Source organism: Lucilia cuprina, chromosome 3 (assembly GCF_022045245.1).
Source record: "Lucilia cuprina isolate Lc7/37 chromosome 3, ASM2204524v1, whole genome shotgun sequence".
Lineage (NCBI taxonomy): Eukaryota > Metazoa > Arthropoda > Insecta > Diptera > Calliphoridae > Lucilia > Lucilia cuprina.
Genome location: NC_060951.1, coordinates 63,559,727 through 63,583,726, shown reverse-complemented (window position 1 = coordinate 63,583,726; position 24,000 = coordinate 63,559,727). Strand labels below are relative to the sequence as shown.

The window sequence follows — 24,000 nt, the reverse complement described above, 5'->3', positions numbered from 1 at the left end:
AGCAAGTTAAGCCTAGTTTAACTAAGGAGTAAGAAACCTGCCCATAGTAATTTCCGATTTTTTTTTATTATTTTAAGGGCGTGTTTCTTACTACTCAGTTAAACTAGGCTTAACTTGCTGTTAAATTAAACTCGAAACAAATTTAGGCAGACTTTAACTAATGATTGTGTTTTCAGTTTTGGATTCAAGTTCAATTAACTTTGTTAGTATTGCCAACTTTTCACTCAAAAACATAAACAATAAACAGCTGTTTTTTGCAAATAATACTTTTGCAAAATGAAAATTTTCAGTCGCAATTCAGGTCTGAGTTGGGGAACAACTCTCGCGTCATCGTGATTATTTCTTAAACGCGTTCAGGCTTGTGTTTGTTGCCTGGCTTTCGACAGTTTTGCGTCTCGCTCGCACTGGTGTAATGTATTACTTCATGTAACTGTTCAAAGTTACATGTTGTCTACATTAACCTCGTGCTTTCGTTTTACCTCAAGTGAGGTTATGTTTTATTGGTGGAGACCATAGAATACTCAAACGTTTTTAACTGGTGGAGACCATAAAATACTCACGATATAACCTGGTGGAGACCATTTAAACTCAAATATATACTGGTGGAGACCATTAATACTTTTGATGAAATCAAGTCCGGATGCTCCAACTTCCTATATGAAGGTATAGGTCGGTTGGTGGGGTTTTCTCTGGACAAACGTGTGATAACCTGGCAATATGAGTGCTTGATGCACCGCCATCCTAATCAAAACCCAAAAAAAAAAAAAAAATGAAAATTTTTGGAAAAATGTTAAATAAACATTTAAAACAATAATAAATAAAACAAAAGAAATCAGAAAATTGTAATTTACTTAAAATATTATGTTTTTGTTTTTCCGAAATCATTGTTTTATTGTTTTTGTTAATTGTGTTTTCTCACTTATAACTTGTGTTTAATTGGCAAAGTACACTCAGTTAATCTAAGATAATAAGTAACGTTACTGTTTACTGAAATACACAAAACATATATTAAACTAGGTTTAAACAAAGAATGCAGATTATATTTATCTGACACGGGATTTCGTATGGAAATAGCTTTTCTGACTCCTTGGCAAGAACTGGCACCATGCTTAGCAGGCTGGAAGTAGACCAGTTCTGCGGTATTCCACTATTTGCAATAATGAAGCAGATTACTAAATACTGTCTCTGTATTGCTCGCGACAAATGGTCACGCGAGCTTACGTGCTCAACAGCTTAAGCGCTTTGGCCACAAATGGATACACTAAAGTCTATCCAGCTAAGTAGGCTGATATCGATTATCACTGGGCACTGTAAATTTGGTAACCATGATAGTTGCATTGGTCTTCCGTTCAATGATTACTGTAGAAGTTGTCAAAACGAGGATGAAGAGGAAACTATTACTCATGTTCTATGTGAGTGTACTGCTCTGGCGGATGCCAGACTTCGGACGCTTGGATCGACATACTTTGGTGATCTGTCTGATTTGAGGAATATTCACTTAGTACGTCTCATGGATTTCATTGATCTGACAAAATGGGTGTGAACTCAATACTCACACTGTAAATCCATGGCAACAGGCCTGGTGTCTTCTATTCTCACTTTCTATTTACCAACGTCTCTGTTTCCACTTTTTCCCTATCTCTCTCTTTTTTTACAGGTATTAATAAAAAGGTATCAACATGGACCCAAGTAAAGTCGAAAAATAATCTTTATCTAAAAAACCTGAACTTAGTCAAGAAATCTGTTTTAGTACAAGTTGAAACCAAGATTTAGTCGATACAACTCATTTTCTGTCGACAACGACTTACATAATCGTTTCGATAAAGACATTGAGCAATTGGGCGGTTAGAATTGTATTCTACAGATCAAACATAAAGCCGATCAATTAGGAATAATTATGCCAATGTATTTTTTTTTTTCAAAGACAAACTAATAATTATTGAAATTTTAATGGAATTAAGACTTTTAAACGACATTGGTACTAAGTCGAATAATAGCGATAACAGTTCAATACGTACTGATATGGATACTGAAGCATACTTTTCCTTATACAACTTTTTCGACAAGGTAAACATAAAGTTGTTTACCCCTATTCTATATTCGAAATCCTGTCACTAAAATAACAATAACCCAGATACACACAATAGTAAAACATTAAAATAAAATGTAATTGCTTCTTTCTTTTTTCTTCCGATTCCGGTTTTTTGTTGGAATACCCATTTACGATCGTTGTGTAACACAATGCGGAAACGTAATCGTTATGCAAAATAGGGTTAGTTATGTATTTCAAATGATTTATTTATGTTTAAGTTAAATAATTTATAAAAAATTTGTAAAATTAATGTATTTTAAATGTTTTCATTTAAAATATATAAAGAAAAATAAATATATCCTTAAATTTAAGGAAAATATTAAAAATTTCTTTATATTTTTTAAATATAACGTTGACAACCTTTGAAAAATAAATATTTCTTTAACACCCTGTGAGATGCCATACAAATGCAAACACTTCAAACAAACCCCCTGTAGCGTTTTTTCTTATTGGTAAACAAACAACGACAACATATCCGAAAACGAAACCGGCTAAAAGTTTGCCACTAATTTTTTGAAACAATTTTACAATTGCAATTTGTTTGTTAATTTTATAAAAAAAACATTCCACATCTAATTCTTTTATAATATTTTTATTTGTTGTTTAAATTTTTACTGATAAACCAAAAAAACAAAAACAAATTTTGTATTTTTCCATTAAAAATCGCTGGAATGGCTTTATATCACTTTTCCGCATTCAATCAACAAAAATCACTAAATTAACAACATTAACCTGACAAAATATTTGCAAAAAAAAAAAACTACAAGAAATAGAAAACCGTGCAAAAGTTTTTTTTTATAGAAGGAAAAGCAAAAGAAAAATAAACAAATTAATACGTACTTATATATAGAACTTATATATTTAAAAAATATATAAAACAATTCAATTGTAATCAGTAAAAAACAATAAAAACTACAAAAAAATACCTCCTCCAGCAGACAATAGATCAGCAATTGAAACGAAAGAAAACAATTCATTGATTTTTATAATTTTACACAGCAGAACAGAAATAGAAAACGAAAGAAAAAATAGGAAAAGAGTTGTAAGAAAAACGTTATGGATTCTGCTGAGAATAAACCACCAATTTTACATATTCTGGTAGTGGGTTTTCATCACAAATTGGGTTGTCAGGTATGAGTTAATGACGGTTATCCGGAATTTTCTTTATAACATAAGATTTCTTTTTAACGTAGGTGGAATTTTCCTACCCCCCTTTGGTGAAGGGTACAACGGGTAAAAATGAATGCCCTTCTGGTTGGAAATATCTCTCGACCTTGGCCTTGCCAGATGGTTCACACAATTTCACCGAGGACACAGTATTTTTTAATCTACCCAGTCTAACAGATCCTACAGAAAGTGTTTATGGTGTGTCGTGTTATCGTCAAATACCTGTGGAAAGACTGAAGATACGTACGGCTGATGTTACGCGCAGTACGGTACAGAAATCTGTTTGTTGTTTGGCCCGTTTACCCATATACGGTTATATAGAGGTGAAACTGGCATTAATAGCTGATGCCTTTTTTGAAACAGGCGATTTTTCCAGCACTGATCTTTTAGTCAAGGCTTATCAACAACTGAATGCTTGTTTACTGAGCGATGAATCACGTCGGCCACTGCGTCATTTCCATGTGGGTTTATCTTTACGTGAAATTGTTTTACAGTGGCGTCACAAAACATTGCAATTATTTAAATTGTTTCTACTCCAAAGGCGTGTGGTATGTTTTGGTTCTCCGGTACGCAATATGTGTGCTTTGATTTTGGGTATTTCATCTTTGATACCACGTCTCTTGGAGAAGGGTTTTCAAGAGGTGGCCTGTGTTAGAACTTCACGTCCCTTATCACCCATGCCAGATTATACAGAATCTTTAATTAAGGCCGACGATTGTAAGGAGGGAGTTGAAACTGCTTTGGAGGAAAAAGAGGATTTAAAAACAGAAAAAGAGGAGCATATTTTGACATCTGATATTGATAGTTGTGTTACTGCTGCGGTTGGTGGCGGTGGTGGTGGTGATAGTGTGGACAATACTTCTTGCAGTATTATGTCCGCCACTACAGAAAGTATTAAATCGAATAATAGCGATAGCAGTTCCACACCCACGGGTAAGGATGCTGAGGCATCAGATGCCTCTTCAGTGACAAATGTATCGGTAGAAGTTGGTGGTAGCAAACGTTTAGAACGTAGTAATTCATTTACCCGACAACCCAGTGAGGATACATCATGTAAGTATATTTACAATGAATTCTTGTTATCTTACTTTTATATAAAACATGCTATTTTTTTGCTGGGTGTGAAGATTATTTTTTTAAGAGAGCACTCAACCCAAACTGTGAAAATGTAATGATTCATCCAGAAAAACATATGTGTGATAATGAAAAAAAATTAACTTAATGATTAATTTTCATTTACTTATTAAGTCCACAAGGAAATGGCTTAGATAAACAATTTAAAGCTTAATTTTGAGTTATTGAGCGAGAGACTTTTAATGGAAGTTTTGAGTTTAATAGGGTGAAGATTTTCTTGGAAAACCATTCAAAACAATGGTTTCTTCAGAATATCTTGCATTTGTTAGCAAAATGGGTTCTTAAAGAAATCATTACCTTAAGATTGGAAGCTTTCTTTAATAGCGCGAGATTTCATTTAGAAATCTTAAGTATGATAGCGAAATGTTTCATAAATAAATCCTACGACAATAGGACGACCAGATTCCAATCGGCTATAGATTGTCTATTCAGCAACTCAGAAATCTTTATATTTCTATATGAAATGTTGAGCTTGGTAACGAGAGAATTTTATAGGAAATCTAGAGCGTTGTAGCGAGAGACTTCTTAAGGAAATCATGGTCTATTTAAGGAAAGTTTTTATTACGAAATCTAGAAATGTTAAGCTTTATTTATGGAATTCTTAATATATTATTTATATTGCTAAAGTTTTCTTAATAATTTATTAAAATATAAACAATGAAAATTAAATTAATTCTCTTCTATTTCCTCTCCAGCCATTGCCACCCTCACCGCTCTAACAATGGTCAATCCGGATGAGTATCGTGCGCCCATTTCAATATTTGCCAGTGGTAATCTTTGCTTGCCTTATCTCTCGTTGCCATATATGGATCTTCTGACTGATCCTTCGGTACTTAGTTATGTTATTGGTACCTCAAATGTATTGTTCCAACAAAAACATCACTTGTCCGAGGTTTTGGTGGATATTGAAAATGGCAATCTTGATATACGTGATTCAGAACTTAGAAAACAATTAGTTTTAACCACAGAAGATCTTAGATTTATGGATTTTTTGCTAAAACATGTCCACGCACCCAAAGAAGATGCCGAGGGCAGTGAACATTGGATACGTAATCAATTTCAAGGTTATACTTTAGCTTTATTGCGTACCACAGTGGCCACAGATGCCACCTCTAAAGATGCTGATCATTTTAATATAAATTTCATGAATGCATTTCAAAAGACACAATGTTTTCAAGAATGGTTTGATGTTAAGCCCGATACCGAGTTCTTTGAGCAATTGCCAGCAGGACATCCATTTTCGGGTACTTTATCGGTGGCAGATATGAAATTGAAACTGGCACAGTGAGTGTACTTAAAGATAAATGTTTATATTGTTAGTTTAATCTAAATTTCTTTTCAAGAACCATGCAAAACAGTGAAAGTGGCCGTAAAATAAATCAAGCTGTTAACAACACTAGTCGTGCTGTAGGCGGTGCCATTTCTCAAGCTAAAGGCGCATTTTCCTATTGGTGGTCCTCCATTACCACTACGCCTAACAACTCGGCATCACCCTCATTAGATTCTGGCAATGCCACAGAAGCCATTACAACACGCGGCCAGGAAATCTCTGTTACATTCCAAAATAATTCTAATGAAGATAAAATTGAAGTAGGTATTAGTGTACACACCGAAGAGGGTGTAGTTTATAAGAAAATCAATGAGAACGAATCAAACCAGAGCACACCAATTAATAAAGCCACTAACAACAGCCAAGAAGAAAAACTTATTGATAGTGCTGAAGAATTAATGGAAGAAAATCAATTGGATAAAATAAAACCTAACCCAAATACAAATGAAAATCAAACTATTAACCCTGAAACACAACCACGACGTGGCATTGTAGAAATAGGTAAAGAAGCTGAAGTACTGGATAAAGAAGACAATAAACAAAATGATCATTTAAACAATTGTGGAGCAATTGAGGCAAATGATACGACAGCTGCTACTAACACAACAACCTGCACAAATGGGGCTATTTTTATAGTATAATAAAGAAATCGTTCATATTAATTAATGTTAACGTTGACATTGTGTTTTTAAACAGGACCTATAACAATTCCCTTAAATCCTCAGTGCAACTTTTTTCTCATTATAATATTTATATACGATATATATGACATATATAATTTATATTTTTGTTACCTTATTATTTCTATATAAGTACATTAACTCCTCCCCCATATTCCCATTTAAAAAAAATGGAAGTAGACATTAAACAAATGGCCTGCGTCTGCCAGTATAATGTTAGAACGCTACTCCTATAACTTTTGATAAGTTAAATTTGGTGATCTCTTTTCTAACTCCCTCGTTAACCTTCTTATTACATCAAGAGTCCCTATTTTGGAAACAGTTTAATATGTGTACATATACTAAAACAACTTTGTGTAATCAAGTCCGAATTTGCACCACATGTCAGTTTCTGAGTGCATTTCAATTAATTCACACCTAGTTGTCTATGCATATTTTAAATTGTTAAGCCGTCTGCTGAATATTTGTTTGATGTTTAAGAAAAGTACACAAAATATTTATTAACAAAAAGTAAACAAATTTGTATAATTGATTGAACTGGATTTATTAAGAATATGCAAAAAAAAAAATTATTAACTTTTTAAAATAACATGTTTAAATAAAGAAAAGCAAAAAGCCAAAGCTGAAAAAAACTATAAAAAGAAGAAAATGTTTTTTAATTAAATTTATTCGAAAATGTATAGATTTTAGCTAACTTATTTTCAGGGAATTTTTTGCTATTTAGTGTAAACTGTAGCAAATCTTAAGCTTTTAGGCAAAAGATTTCTTAATGTCATTTTGAACTAGCGGCATTTTTATACCCTACAGCATTTTAGTGGTGAGGGTATATTGGGTTTGTGCTGATGTTTGTAACGCACAATAATATTGGTCCTATTCCCACATTAAAGTATACCAATTGTCTCAGAATCACTTTCTGAGTCGATTTAGCTATGTCCGTCCGTCCGTTTGTCTGTCTGTGTGTCCATGTAAACCTTGTGCGCACGCTACAGGTCGCAATTTTCAAGATAATTTGATGAAATGTGGCACATACTCTTTTTTGGTTCAAGGACGATTGCTATTGAAAATGGTTGAAATCGGTTCATTATTTCTCCTAGCCCCCATACAACCGTACCCCCGAATCGGGCCTTTAGGCTCATAAGTACGTTAAATGTTTTATAATGTCAACGAAAATCAGCAAAAAATAGTTTTATAGAACAATAATTGACAATACTAATTTTTATTGTGATCGGGCCTCATTTGACCCTAGCCCCCATACAGACTCCCCTTCAGAAAATGACTTGAATTAACTTATAATTACTTATAAAACGATTAAAATCTACATAAATGATTTTGGTAGACGTAAATTCATCTACCAAAATTTATAAGGATAGGCCCATATTTACCCCTTCTCCCCTATGATCCCTCTTGTGGAAAATCTCTCTTTTTTGTCAACAATAAGTAAAAATATTCCACAATAAAACAAATTAAATGCTTTATTTAAAAAAAATTCAAAATTTTAACATACTGACTGGTGTAGGGTATCATATGGTCGGCAATGTCCGACTTAAATTCATACTTGTTTTTTATAAAATTGTCAATTGATATTTAAGCAAAAATTTTATTAACTTTTCCAACCCTGTATGTATGATTTAACAGCATAAGAGAGAACATTCATATATATTTTGTTATATATAAGAGAACTCAATAATATGGAAATAAAAAGGATGACGTACAAACCTGCCAGACTATCCAAATTTCACGTAAAATTTTGCCATAAAAAGATTTAAAATTTCTAAATTTTTAATTACATACATATTTAACTCATAAAAGTCGCAAAATAATATAAAATAGTCCAAACATCTTTCAAAACATGCACATAAGCAAGTCCCCATATTATGTGGGGATTTCAACAAACAATTTCAGGCAACTCTGCAAGGATTTGCATTTTTGCGAACAATTTAGTCTAATTAGAAAACTCTCAACTAACACAAACTTTTTTACTATATATTACATTACTAATTATAAATTAAAGACCATGTGTTTTGAAAATCCCTAAAAACTAAAAAGAAAAGAGCAATTGTAAATAACCAACCCTGCAAAACCCTTAACAAATGCTGTTAGTTATGGGTGTTTTTGTTGTCTACTAAAATAATATGTTTGTTGTTGCTACTGTTGTTGAGTATTTTCAAATGGCAACATTCTTTTATTCTTCTACTTTTTATTTTAGTTTTTGTTGTTGCTTTTTTTTGTCTTCTTCCAGTGAGAATGCATGAGTGTTTGGAAGTGTGTTTGTGTGCAGTTCTTTTATGTTTTTTTTTTTTTTTTTACAAACAGGCTCTTTTAGTGCGAGAAGAGTCGTTTATTCAGTTTGAAATTTCAAGTCAATGAAGTCTGTGGTAAACTTCAAGTTCGCGCTGTTACCGCGACTAAAGTTGTCTGGAAAAGATGTAAGTTTCTTGTTGTTTGTTAGATAAAAAAAAGAAAATTTACTTGAATTTAGTTAAAAAAAGAAAAGTGCAATAGTTTCACCTAAAAATTTAATGCTTTTTTACGTTAATTTGTGTTAAAAATTATGTTAAATTTTTTTAATCACAAGGTGTTTTTGTGTTATTTTAATAAAAAAAAAATCAAGAAGACAACTTTAAAGTTTGTTGCATAATGTTTCATTTATTATACATAAAAGTTATACCTTCCATTTAATACATTTTCGTGTGTGGTAACTAAGGAAAAAGCAAAAAAGGTTTAATTAATCCCTCTGTTAAAATAATTTTGGTTAGTGAAATTTATTTAAATTGTGAAATTCATTTACATAAATGAGAAAACTTAAAAACTTAAGAAGGATGAAAAAACCAAGGGCGTTTATACATATATAAAAAGCCTAAATAAAGAAAATAATTTTTTGCATATTTTTGCACATGGAATTTTATTTTTCTTAAAGTTCCTGTTCATTCCTGTGTCTGTGATTTTTTCCCTAGAGTGTAATGATGCGACAATGGTACGACAACGACGACGTCAACGTTATTGTCTACAATAACAGTAGTATGTTTATTATTGTTGTTTTTGGTAAAATCGATAACAAGAAATTTTTGTTTCTTATTTTAACAATGTTTGTTGTTATTCATTCATACAAAGGAATTGTAGAAACAAAAAATAACAACAACAAAAATTGCATAAAATCAAGTTAAATTAAAAAAAGAGCATTTGAATGACAAAAATAGCATAAAGAAAAATCAATGTTAAAGTCCCTCTTTTTCTTATAAGAGCAATTAAAGGAAAATGTTAAAAGTGAGAATGAAAGAGTGAGAGAATTGAAATATTTAATGTTACGGTAATGTAGTGATGCCACTTAAAGTTATAGAAAACACCAGAATATTAAGGACATTTTTGAAAGAAATTAGATGAATATAAAAATTTAAACAATATTAAATAAATTAATAGAATATTTGTTGTAAATTGATAAAACAGTTTACAAATTTATAAGAAATCAGTGTTATTTTCCATTAATTTACTAAAATTTTAAGTTACTTTCTATACAAAATGTGTTTGTTTAGTCTAAGTATCTGAGAGAACATTTTATTTACTAAGCCACCCTATTCTAATGACGCACCTAATGTTTGTGTTGCCAGATGTATTACAATGTTTTCCCTTACAGGATGTTAAATTTACATACATATGTACCAAACCAAAGTTTTGAGGCCTGCAGGGTGGCTTGGGGATTTATGCGGTCCTTTTATATTCACAATATTTAAGTTAGTTTACTTCTACCAAAAGGTCTGGTAATTGTTTACCATAATAACTGTTATCGTTGTATTATATCATTGGACATATATCCTTGCTTTTCTTAGCACTGATGACAATATATATGTAGCTCCATCCATGAATTTATTTCCTGAGTTTTACCTTTGAGAAAAGGTAAAACTCAGAACTAATCCATCACTAAAAACTAATCCATTCAAAGCAAAAGTTGTGGACTTAAACTGATAAACACCAGACATTGGCGAGCTGTATTGTAAAAGCTTCAAGGACGAAGATAAAGACAAGATAACTTGAGAATGATGGTGTTAATGATAACACAATGGAATGTAATGATAGCTTAAATGATAATTTAGGAAAAAGGCTTGCTTTTTTGATCATCATAGATCTAGATCATAGTAGGTTTACATCATAATGTTGCCAAACTGTCCATCATAAGATTTGACTTCATGAATGTGGCGTTCATTTTCGTTTAAAAGATTGAAATATATTCTCCGCTAATGGCTAAAAAGATAGACCAAGGACTAGTCCCCGTTTGGTATAATGTATGAGATTTTACAACAGTTTTAAGTTTAATACGAAAAATATCCCTGATAAAAGATTTGAAATTGTTTTTCTATAAATACAACAAAGATTGAAACATTTTATATCGAATACAGATTAATGTGCAAGAAAAGTAATGGCTTTTTACAACTTTGTCAATTAAGCAAAAAATATATATCTTGCTGTTGCCAAACTACCGTGTAGCCATGGACAAGAAATATCAAATTTTAAATACGTCAATGTGGGCGATATGATGTAATACTATGTAATTGAACAATTTCAAAGGCTGTTGCTGTTATTTGACCCTGAAGTTTTCTTCTTAAATTAAGGTACTTAAATGTTTTACGGAAATTAGGTAACACCAAGCCTACTTAAACATTGATAGGCAATTACTTACCACACTCGCTTATAAATAACGAGTTAAGTATGTAATAACAAAATTATGTTTAAGTAAGTTATTGATCTTGGGTTTTTAAATATAAATACCGAATAACCAAAGAATTTTGATAACACTACAATTAAGCATTATTTATCTACTGTAAAAGTTATAAATTGTATGCTAAAACTATTTCATGAAATCATGAGTATTATTTCTACCTTAATGTGTTAAAGTATTTAGATATCAAGCATTATAAATCAAGTCTACCGATGCATATGTTTGTTAAGTTTATTGTGGCTTTTAAATATATACGGGACAATCACAGATGTGGTTTTTTGAATAAGATTATTGCATTTATTATAAATACTTTATATAAAATACTTTGCAAAAATCGAGTGTACTTAGCATATGATGGACCAGTCCTAGTCAAAGTACAAGGGCTGTTCCAAAACTAATCCACATACATATATCTTAAAAACGTGCGCTTTGTATCTGATACATAGAAAATCTCTTCAAAATTGCTTTTCGAATAAAACGAGAAGTTTTTTTATTAGTATTGGAAATACAAAGACATGTCTGGAGTTCACAGATATATAAGTGGGTCTTTACGTTCTTATTAGAGACTTAAAATATCCAGTACCAGGAGGTATTGGTAGCTATTTAACCTACCACTTAAGTTTACCCCTACTTACCCGACTACCCTGGTGACTAGGATAATATCGGTCATCATTTTATAGATTACAAAGAGACAGTTAGAAAGCTATTACAAAGGAGTCAATACTTGATTACGATATTATCTCTCTCTTGATTGCTTGGAGACATTAAAATGACGATTATCTCTGCTTTCGCTGACGACATTATTTACTGGTAAGCAGTTAGTGAAAATGACTGTAATTTTCGTATTCATTGACTCTGTGATTAATTGTTATGTTAACATATAAACAGAGCTCTGTTAACATGTTTGGTTTGTGTCTAGGGTTATGGTTTATAATTGATCACTAACAACAAATAGCATGTGCCAATATTCGTTGACGATTTGTAAACAAATCGAAATTATTGTTTTTTTTCTTTTTTGCATTAATTTTATCAATGTTTTCACTTTAAATACAAAAACACAGCACGGCACACAACAAATTGCAAGAAAATAAAAACATAGAGAAAAGAAAAAAGAAAGAAAAGAACAAGAAAACGATCTGACAAACAAATGAATTCTTTTTTTTTTACTCTTCAGTTTTGAAATTTTCAATGAATACAATTGTGTGTGAATTTCAAATGCAAAAATAAAAGAAAATTTTAAAATTAAAAAAAATAAATTTAAATTAGATGAAACGTGCAGTGTGTGTTAATAAAAAGTATGTATGATTTTATTAAAAAAATGCATAATATTAGTTTAAAAAAAATATTAAATGTAAAAATACAAACCAGAAAAGAGCATTTAATTAATAAAAACTAAAAAGAACTAGACTAAGGGGAGACGAGTTGTTGTGAACAGTTCAGTGTTAGTTGGTTGTTGTTGGGAGTTGAATTTTTTATTCTTTTTGCAAAAGTTGATCAATTGAATTGAAAAAGCTTAAATATTAAACCAAAAACCACAAAATTATTTAGAATTTAATAAAAAATTTTATTATTAAATAAAAATGTTAATTAAGACAACTTGCTGTTATTCTCAGCACTAATTGTCATTCATTGGCATTTTTATTAGGGTTTAATTGATTACGAGTTTAATTCTTTTTAGAGGAAGTGTTGTTGTGTTTTTATAAACACATACTTACATACTTTGTTGGGTTTTACTTCAACACTTAACATTCTCTTTCTCGCTTTTGTTTACAAATTGTTTCAATCACATTTGACATTCAGACTTCATTTTTTTTGTTTTTGTTTGTCAATAATGCATATTTATCAAGTGTTAAATTAATAAATGTTTGCAATTATTATTTAATTCAATTTTTTTTCTTAGGAAAATAATTTTTAAAGTAAAGTAAATTTACAAACAACATTGTTAGTAAATTACTACATAAATAGTTTAATTAGTCTCATAATTTTCCTTGTTTTACTTAGCAACAAAAAATAGTGTTTGTGGCCCAGTTCTTTTTAAATAGTTCGCTCAATGTGGCATTCATGTTTGTTTTTGTTTTTTTTTGCAATTAATAAACACATGGTTTTCTACAAGAACTCAAAAATATATGTATGAATATAAATGTACTTAGTTGTATTAAAAATGTACAGTGGCAACAAATAAAAATCGTACAATTTGTAATTTACTTTATCTTGGTTTTTCATTTCTCAATGTCTGATTATTATACCCTTCACCTTCGTGAGAAGGGTATATATAAGTTTGTCATTCCGTATGTAATTTCTATAATATAATTTTCCGACCCTATAAAGTATATATATTCTGGATCCTTATAGATAGCGGAGTTGATTAAGCCATGTCCGTCTGTCTGTTGAAATCAATTTTCTGAAAACTTCAAGATCCAAATCTTCAATAATTCTGTCAGACATGCTTTCGAGAAGTTTCCTATTGAAAATCAGCAAAATCGGTCTATAAACAACTGAGATATGGGTAAAAATCTAAGACTACCTCTGAAAATTTCCTCAACAAATTATAAATAAAAGCATAAAAATAACAACAAGGAGATAAAGCAGTAATATGTTGGTAATACAGCACATATTTGTTTGAGGGTGGTAATACAGTTTAACAGTGGTAGTACAGTACAACGGTTAATATTTCTTTCTGCTACAGTTTATATTTGTTCGTGTGTATGTTATGTGGGACATGTGTGTAGAGATACAAAATAAATAAAAACAGTTTTTTAAAACTTACTTGGTGAAGGGTATATAAGATTCGGCACAGCTGAATATAGAAATCTGACTTGTTTTTATTATCGAAACTTTTTGTTGGAACCCAGTCAACTCAGACAAGTCATTCGAGGTGATAGTAGGCTTTATCACTAAAGCAGAACTGTTAATGGCGATAACATTCATCTTCTTTTCCTTCTCACTTTATAGCTCTAAAATAGTCACTTGGAGTCTGAGAGGATACTTGTAGATAATAACGAAACTATTTATTCTCTTAAAACCTGTTCCTAACTCTTAATTACCTTGCAATAGGTTTTTAGACTACAGCTGAACTGTTTGTTAATGGCGACGACATTCATCTTCTTTTCCGCTTGCGTCAATCTGTACCTTTCATTCTCGCCTCATAGCGCTTAGAGAGGCGTTTGGAGTCTGATAGATAATAACAAAACTACTGATAGTATGAGAGACTACTGGAAGGTTATTGTTAGAGTGTTTTGGGAGATGCAGATATATTACGGGTAACATGGCTTACAACATTTTAGTTTACAATATTTTCCATAACTTTCGAAAGCGTTAAACAAATTTGAATTGAACTATAGTTATCTTGATTCTAACTTTTTTGGGTATGCGTCGGGTTTCCAACAATGTTAAAGGATATCAGGTTTCTAAACTAACGACTAAATAAAGAAAAACACTTCCAGACAACTTGGAGTCAAATGGCATCCGGAACAGCGGAAATGTTTATATTTAAATCGAACATAACATTTTTGTTTGTAAGAGTTCTGATGAAATCGTATGATAGTCTTAAATGGTGATAGTAGCCATTATTGCTTTCTTTGGAACATCAACTCGAGTGAGATGATGTCTTTTTACAAATCACAATTTAAAGAAAACTACTGCTACTTTTTGATCGACCAACTGTAATTTTTTAAATAATTTCCAACCATATAACGGTAATAATTCATATTATTAACGCTTTTCAGATGTAATTTTGAATCCACTTCGACAATTTTGTTTGATCTTAAATTGATAAATCTGCCGTGGAATCAAAAATAATCTTTAATTAAGAAAAATCTTAACGAATACATTAAAATTAGTAGAAATTGATTATAAGAACGGATCATAAACGACTCTTACTAGAGTCTCGAATTGTGTACCATGTAAATGTATCGTGAAACGAATTCTCCTAGATTTATAGTAACAATTTGTTTTAGTTTGATGACCAGTTGTTTTAGAATATGATGCGGGTTTCTTTAAGAAAAAGTCAAACTTTTTTTCAGTAATATTTATATTGTACGAATATTTTTTCTATCGACTGTACGTAAAAATAACATAACGGAGCTGAATACCCGGGGGAGGTAGATGAAAGCAAATAAATTTACGTTTTGCGATAAGTAAATTCATTCAAACTACTCATATTTCTTATGTTAATTATTAATTATGGGCAAAAAGTATTTCCTTGTCATTTACACACGACACTATTGATAATATATCAATAATATTTTATGACAAGGTTGTCAGGCTCTTTTAAGCAATAAAGTGGATAAAACTTGTATAAGAAAAAAACATATCTGAATATCGATATCTGAAGCTCCAAGTGTTTGATACCATTTCTAAAATCATTCTTGATTTGACACCTTTTAATTTTTACAAAAACTTATTCAAGGGAATTAGCATTGACTTCTTTGTTTCCGAGTTAAATATGTTTAAGAGGTGACTGTTCTCTCTTAGATTAATTTTAATAAAAATTTCGAAAGTCCGAAAAATTTTGCATTTGAAAATAAACGTAAACCGATTTTATTAATTAATGGGCGTGTAAAAACACACCCACTCTTTGGTAGTTAAAGAAAGTATTGGTTTTAAATTTAAATGGCTAAATTATAAATTTAGTTTTGCTACTAACTTATCAGTTTTTTTTTCTAATTAAATGAAAGCAGTAATCATAAATTTAACAAAAACTACAAGTAATACTAAGAATTGTTTAACAAGTTTAACCCAAACATTATGGTCAACAATTGTTTTTTTATTCCACAATTTATTGGACCACTCAAATTTGGCCCCCTTCAAAATTTCTATTTATTACACAGTGACAGTTGTTTTCACAAATTAATTTGTTTTTTATTTTTATGATTTTGTCGCGCTTTTCAAAAATAATCTTAACAAAAAGAAATCTGTTTTATTTTTGCAATTCTGATTTAATAGCGGAAATCGATAGCCTCTCGATAGCAACATAATTTTTAAATAATGATTTCAGATTACATTAGGTGTTTTTTTTTACCTAATCGAAGTAGAAAGCTAACAGACTTGATAAAGTCCAGTTGTATTTAGGAATATCTAAATTTTCCACTAGCCTGTATAAAATTTTAAAAATATACGATTCTTGTACTTATAAAAAGGTGATTAAATATGATTTGTTTACGAAACAAAAAATGTTTGGCCTTTAATTTTTATTTTAATTTATTATGACTTTCTTTTGTAGGAAATTTTCCATAGGCGTGTTTGATTTGATTTTATTATTGAAATAGTAAGGTTATTTTGTTGGCTGTTAAGTTAAAAGTTTAACTTACAAAACTGCCTAGTTGGCATCACTGTTAAAGCAAATGGATGGTGGTGTTGCCATTGTTTTTCATAATTCTGGTTGGAAACTCGTTGACTATGAACAGTCGTCTATGAATATTGACTAGTCTACCAATAGTTGTACAGACTATAGACTAGACTTTAGGTTATTATATACTTTAGACTAAACTATATACTAGATTATAGACCAAGTTATAGACTAGGTCTTAGACAAGACTACTTTAGACTGTAGGCTGGACTATCTAAAATTTCCTATACTCTAGACTTTAGACTAGACTATACTAAACTATAGTCTAGACTATAGACTAGACTATAGAACAGACAATAGGCTTGACTATAGACTAGACTATAGAACAGACAATAGGCTTGACTATAGACTAGACTATAGACTAGACTAGACTATAGACTAGACTATAGACTAGACTATAGACTAGACTATAGACTAGACTATAGACTAGACTATAGACTAGACTATAGACTAGACTATATACTAGACTATAGACTAGACTATAGAATAGACTATAGACTAGACTATAGAGTAGACTTTAGACTAGACTATTGACTAGACTATAGACTAGACTATAGACTAGACTATAGACTAGACTATAGACTAGACTATAGACCAGACTATAGACTAGACTATAGACTAGACTATAGATTAGACTAGACTATAGACTAGACTATAGACTAGACTATAGACTAGACTATAGACTAGACTATAGACTAGACTATAGACTAGACTATAGACTAGACTATAGACTAGACTATAGACTAGACTATAGACTAGTCTATAGACTAGACTATAGACTAGTCTATATTCTAGTCTATAGTGTAGATAGATAGATAGATAGATAGATAGATAGATAGATAGATAGATAGATAGATAGATAGATAGACAGATAGATAGATAGATAGAGATAGATAGATAGATAGAGATAGATAGATAGATAGATAGATAGATAGATAGATAGATAGATAGATAGATAGATAGATAGAAATCGGAATCAAATATTTATAAAAAATGTTCCATTATTTTTTAAACATCACTGTATTTTCAAGGGGTTTTTGATAGAATTCACTTTTCAAAAGGTTTTCAAGACTTTTCGCAAGTTCTTTTTTTTTCTTTTTCTGTTTTGTTGCCTTTGAAAAGCTCTTTTCTTTAGTAAATTGTTCACAACAATGCATTTTAGTTTTACAAACAAAATTTATAAAATTGTGTAAAAATGTAATATAATTATTTTTTTATTTTACTCTTTATTTTTGTTTATAGTTTTTTTCTTTTTATTTCTTTTTATTGCAGCCTTAAATATTATACAAACGCGCACCAGTTAACAAATATAATTTAGCTTTTTTGTAGTGTAATAATTTTCTGTGTTTTGAGTGTGTGTGAGTGTAAATAATAATTTAATATAAAATCAATTTTGAATTGCATTGATTTTGATAAATCAAACACAACACGTCCAACATGAGAAGACGGCAAACAACCTCCAGTAAGCTTTTTATGATTTTTTTTTCTATTTTTATTTCTATTTATTTATAAATTTATTAATATTTGCTTTTTATATATTAAACTATTGTTTTAACACTTATACTTTTTAACAACTCATAAATAAGTTAATTTTTATAAAACATTATTCACACATAACGATGACAAAACTGACAGAAATGTAATGTGTTTTGTCAAATTGAATTTAAACCGTTATTTTGACACACGTCTTCACTGTTAATCATTAATTATCTGCATATTTACATATCATTATTATAATCTGCCTTTTAATAATATTATTATTATTGTTTTTACAATTAAGTTTTGTTAACAAATTATTAAAAGTGTTTTTTATAATTAACAACAAATTTGTTTAACTTAAATTCAAGCTAAAGTAACGTGTGCCTGCGTGTGTTTGTGTTGTTTTTTTTTGCATTACATTGCAAATTAAATGCTAATTAATTAAGACAATTTTTGTATAATAATTTGCATTATTAAAAGTAGTTACTATCATAAAAATTGCTATTGTTAAATTAACTTTATTATAAAAATGCAATTCGCAATTTTGTTCATAATTTTAAAATTTAATTTTTTATGAATATTTTAAAATTTTACAGAAGGTTAAGGCATTGAACTTTAAGGAAAGTTATTTATGTTAAATGAACTCAAAATTGGTCAATAGGCGTAACAGGTTGTTGTTCTAGATTTATTGTTAACATTCAAGAGGTTTTAAGGACGTTTAATTAATTGCTTTTTCTTTCAAAAAATACAAAAAATTTTAAATTTTATTAAACGGAAGTGCTTAAAAGGCTTAATAAAAATGTTAATGGCAATTACAGTAATAATTTTAAAAAGTTTAAAAAAAGTACATTAGCAATAATATTAAGTAATATATTATCGTGCCATTGAAATTTACCTGCAGTCAAGTTGCTGTATTCAATGTACATTTTATTCAAAATAGAATTTAAATGAAGGTTTCGATCGCCTCAATTTGTTGCCTAAAATATTATTGGCATCCGTTATAAAAAGCATCAAGTTCTTAAATCAAGTACGTATGAATCAAGACCACGTTACTTGTGATTATGTCTCGAATGCCGACAGAACACGACTTCTGAAATAATTGCATTTGTAATTGAGAAAGAAATAAATAATTACAGGTTACAAGGTTAAACTTTTGTCGGAAAGTAATTAAATTTATTTTTGTCCTTGGGAATCTCATCCATAGGTCAACATCGATCCAATAACCTTCCTTTGCATATATAAACTAAACTAAGGTCTACATTAACCCATTGTACCGATTACTTATACTTGATTTACGAAAAAATTGAAAATTTTCGGATTGGATCCACGGCTGAATCTAATCTATCGGCTCTCCATTCAAAGCATTATTTTTACAACAACTACAGATATAGGCCTGTAAATGCAAAAGGATGACATTCACATTCCTAAGCTGAGCTCAAATGATGTCTTTGTAATGCAATTTTTCTCCATTCTCTTGACCTCCATCTGTAAAAGAACTAACAGTCCATACAAGTAGTATTGAACTAATAGAAATATTCCGCCATCTTCAATAAATTTTATGTTTTATAAACATCTTCTGTATCTTTTAAAACATACTTTTGTCCATCCGAATCGGTATGGAGATGTCATTGTCTAAAGAGGACCGATAGACATTTGTAGTCATGAGTAACGAAGTCCGTAAGACTTTCTCAAAGGACTTACGAAGGTTTGAATTCATAGGCCCTTTCATAACATTAGACATAACACTGGTCACCTTTTTAATTTAATTATCGATTTTAATATCAATGCAGTTTCTGGCATTACGATTGCCACAAAATTTAATTAAATAATTGCCAATATTGTTACCAACTTTAAGCTGATAAGAATAAAACAAAAACGATAACGATAACAGATAGGTTACCAACGATTAATTGAATCAGTAAAGTGAATAAACCAGACAACAGGTGAGTAACTGTTTTCGTAAACATGGTTTAGTATTGAATTTAAAATACTTCTCAATAATTAATCCATCAAGTTTTGTTGGAAATCTTAATCACGATAAAGTGATTTTCGGAAGAGGGCTTTGCTCAGGAAAGTGAAAGATATACATAGGAAATGAAATGCAATGATTTCCGAAATAGGACTAATGAAACAAGTTTGAGATAACCTATAGTTTAAACAAAGTTGATCCATATAAAGAATCTGGCTTAAAAGTTCAAAATTGTTATCCAATTTTCATGAGTGTAGAAATTGTAGAAATTATTAGATTTTGCATTATCACGATATTTCTAAACCCAGCTTTTTTTGTTGTAATAACTCAAATTACATTAAATATTACTTTGCGGTAAAGTATTTCTAATATATTTTTTCTCATTATTTCTTTCTAAATTTTCTAAAGCAAGTAAATAGTTTCGCAAAAATACTCAATCGGATAAGTAGCAACAACAACACTACTAGAGTCCATAAATAATTTTATTATTATTATTTATTATCAAAATTTAGTTTAACGACATTTCAAGTTGAACATTTTTTTTTTTTTTTCAAATTATGTCTCAATTTTTTGAGCAAAAGAAGTAATGAAAGAATAACAAATATTTGTGGTGTTTGAGCTAATTTATACTACAACGTGGTCGTCGGTTGCGTTTCTCTTTAAAATCAGTCTGCCTGATGGATGGATGGACTGTAAAACGGTTAATCGAGTTGGTATAATTTTTTGTGTTTTGTTTATTATTTTGATGTTGTTGTAGTTTTTGGTTTGTTGTGTGTTAAAAATTATGAACCCATAATATACAAACCGAGTGAGTGCAGCACACCTCTCCAATGGGCTTAACACACTTTACGGAACAGTAACCGAAAACAAAGCAAAATAAGTAAAAATTAGAGAACATTAGAGAAAAAAAAAGTAAGCAAAAATAAAAATTAAAGAAAAAGTAAAATAAAGAAGCATTTTGCTAATGGTTCAGTTCGTTGGTTCATATATAAAAGGTGTTGCTCTAGTAGAATTGAATTGTTAAAGTATAACATAAATAAATTGATATACAAACATAGAAATATACAAAAAAGAAGAGAAGAAAAATAATAACAAATAAATTAAAAAAATGTTACTTTTTTCTTAATACTGAAACAAAAAAAATATCTTTCAAACAAGAATTAAAACATTAGTTGAAATCGGTCGACGTCAGAGAACAACATGCGACGAGTGCAAAAAACTAGATTAAATAAAAAATAATTTGTACGCGAAACATATTTTGAATATTTTAATAATTAAATCAAGAAGAGCATTCAGAAAATAGAGAAAATTTTTGTGTTAAAAATTTAATACCAAACAAACAATCGTGATCGTGACTTAAAAACTCTCTTAAAACTAAATCGATTAGAAGTTATTATGGTTTCCATATTTAGATTTAAGGGCTATAGCCCCTTACCTTCGCGTGATGATGAAGCGGCAGATGGTGAAGGTAGGCTTTAAATTGGTTTTAAAAACAGTTTTATTAGTAATGTGAATACATATTGAAAAAATGTGGTAATAAATATAACCGTTAATTTGTTGTGGTGTTGCCAATTTATTGTTATTAAAGGCCTTGTTGTTTTTATTAGAAATATAAAAACATATGTTTATTATCTTTTGATGTGCCTTTTTCTGTTATTATTCATAGCACATATTTAAAAGAATGAAAACGTTTATCATTTGTTTGGTTTATAAAAAAAATAGTTATTATAAATATAAGTCAGCAGCTGTGGATATAAACGTTAAAATGTCGTGGTATTATATACTATAGTCGCTATCTTTACTTTTTTGACGGCAAACTTTTTAGCAAACAATTGCACATTCTATGTCTGAAATCAAGTCGGAAAATTGACTTTTAGTTTTAACTGCATTTTCAGTTCTAGTTCAGTTCTAGTTCAGTTCTAGTTCAGTTCTAGTTCAGTTCTAGTTCAGTTCTAGTGCAGTTCTAGTTCAGTTCTAGTTCAGTTCTAGTTCAGTTCTAGTTCAGTTCTAGTTCAGTTCTAGTTCAGTTCTAGTTCAGTTCTAGTTCAGTTCTAGTTCAGTTCTAGTTCAGTTCTAGTTCAGTTCTAGTTCAGTTCTAGTTCAGTTCTAGTTCAGTTCTAGTTCAGTTCTAGTTCAGTTCTAGTTCAGTTCTAGTTCAGTTCTAGTTCAGTTCTAGTTCAGTTCTAGTTCAGTTCTAGTTCAGTTCTAGTTCAGTTCTAGTTCAGTTCTAGTTCAGTTTTAGTTCTATTTCATTTCTTGTTCAGGTAAGTTCCGTTCTAGAGTGAACTTTTTGGTACTTTATTGTTGGTATAAATATTTTCGATCCAATTTCAACCCTTTTTATAGTGTTTTTTAATAAAATGTTACATTTGGGATTTCTTTTTAAATTCATTAAATGAGAATGTAAAAGAAGAAACACAAAAACTATCACATGTTTGCAAATATTAATTCCATTTTTACCCTACAATTCTGTACAACTCTGAACTAATTCGATTAATTTAAAACCATGTTAGTCATATTTATCAGATTTAGATCTTTGTTTTTGAAGCTAAATTAAAAAAAAGTTTAATATATATATTTTATAAAGAACTTCTTATCAACACCAAAATGTCTTTATTCTAAAAATACAAGCGATATCAATATAAGTAAATAAATTTAATACATTTGGTATATTGCAATATTTCTATTAAGTCTGGATCCTTTAAAAACCATTTGTTTTTTTTTTCCTTGTTATTATTTAGAAATTAACAAACAGAAACACAATTACAACAGTTTTAAATTATACGGAAAATGTAATAAAATATTTTTAAACAATCTGTCATTAACATTCTTAGCTTAACTAACGAATTTTTAACAAAAATCTCTCCTTTTAAGTCTAACAATGATAATTTTTATTATAAATAATTGTTTCTAAATAATGTCATAGTTTATAGATTTGTTTATTTTCTTTTCTACCTAAGAAGAAAAAACACGTGGTGTAGTAAATTTTGTCTAATATATAGTCAATATTTTGCAGTATTATAAAGATAACAGGAAAACCTCTTCTTCGACAAAATGTATATACAAACATACATATATGTCTTTATAAGTTTAAATAACTGGCAAATCACGTGTTTACAAAGTATACAATTACATTATTACAAAAAAAAAGAAAAAAACAATATAGAAATAATTGAAGAAGAAAAACCCATGTTGTAAATAATGTTAAGTACTTTTATGTGGTTAAAGTATTGGTTAAAGAAATATCTGTTTATTATAAAAAAAATCTAAAAACTATTTTAATAGGATTTAATGAACTTCCATAGTATTTTTTCACATCTTCAACTGTAAATCTTTATTTTTTCAACTTTATGTTGGCAACACTTTAACATATCGAACGTTTGTGTGTCTGTCGGTAGTGCTAAGCGCCATATGTTATGAATAAAAAGCTATAAATACTTGTAGTAAGTCCGTCCAGTTCAGTCCAGTAAACACCTTTTATTAGCACTGCATTTTAATTAAATTTGTTTTGTATAATTTTCTTATTATATTGTCTGCTATAAGTGTTTTTTCATTATTTTTTTTTGCATTTTTTTATATCATTTACTTTAAATTGCTAAATAGTAGTAGAAATAATTAACACATTTTTCTTCAAACATTAGTGTGTGGTCTATAATAGGAGTGTACCACCTATCAATTGAGGACCAAATATTAGGTTGCTTTATTATTTTTTTTTAGTTCCAGTTTTTTTGTATTTAAACAATCTGATTTTGATGAAAGAAGTTAGAAGTCGTCTTTCTTACAATAAAAGTTTTAGTTCAGTTCTAGTTTAGTTCAAGTTCAATTTTTATTTCAGTTCTAGTTCATTTCGATTTCAGTTCTAGTTTAGTTCTAGTTCAGTCCTAATTCAGTTCGAGATCAGTTCTAACTCAATTTTGGTTCCAGTTTAGTTCCAGTTCAGTTTTGGTTTAATTTAGTTTAATTCAGTTCTAGTTCAGTTTTATTTCAGTTCTAGTTCAATTCTAGTTCAGTTCTAGATCAGTTCTAGTTCAGTTCTAGTTCAGTTCTAGTTCAGTTCTAGTTCAGTTCTAGTTCAGTTCTAGTTCAGTTCT

At 29.6% G+C, this 24,000-nt stretch overlaps 2 protein-coding genes across 3 annotated transcripts in view; both read left to right on the top strand.

Annotated features, from left to right (window-relative positions):
• Positions 1-2,743: 2,743 nt before the first annotated feature.
• Positions 2,744-6,564, top strand: LOC111691120 (late secretory pathway protein AVL9 homolog). The gene is made up of 4 exons (XM_023453763.2): positions 2,744-3,223; positions 3,286-4,312; positions 5,089-5,677; positions 5,737-6,564. The coding sequence occupies exons 1-4, from the start codon at positions 3,149-3,151 to the stop codon at positions 6,362-6,364; spliced, it is 2,319 nt and encodes a 772-aa protein (XP_023309531.2). The 5' UTR covers positions 2,744-3,148; the 3' UTR covers positions 6,365-6,564.
• A 2,211-nt stretch (positions 6,565-8,775) lies between these two features.
• The window catches only part of LOC111691116 (solute carrier family 41 member 2), a 52,007-nt gene continuing 36,782 nt past the window's right edge, over positions 8,776-24,000 (top strand). Inside the window, exons 1-2 of one of the 2 annotated variants that reach the window (XM_023453759.2) lie at positions 8,776-8,829; positions 17,734-17,923. In XM_023453759.2, the coding sequence (XP_023309527.1) occupies positions 17,899-17,923 (25 nt within the window). In that variant the 5' untranslated portion in view covers positions 8,776-8,829; positions 17,734-17,898. Of the gene's footprint in view, positions 8,830-17,733; positions 17,924-20,939; positions 21,378-24,000 lie in introns of those variants that run through there. The other variant, XM_046945832.1, reaches the window with a different exon arrangement.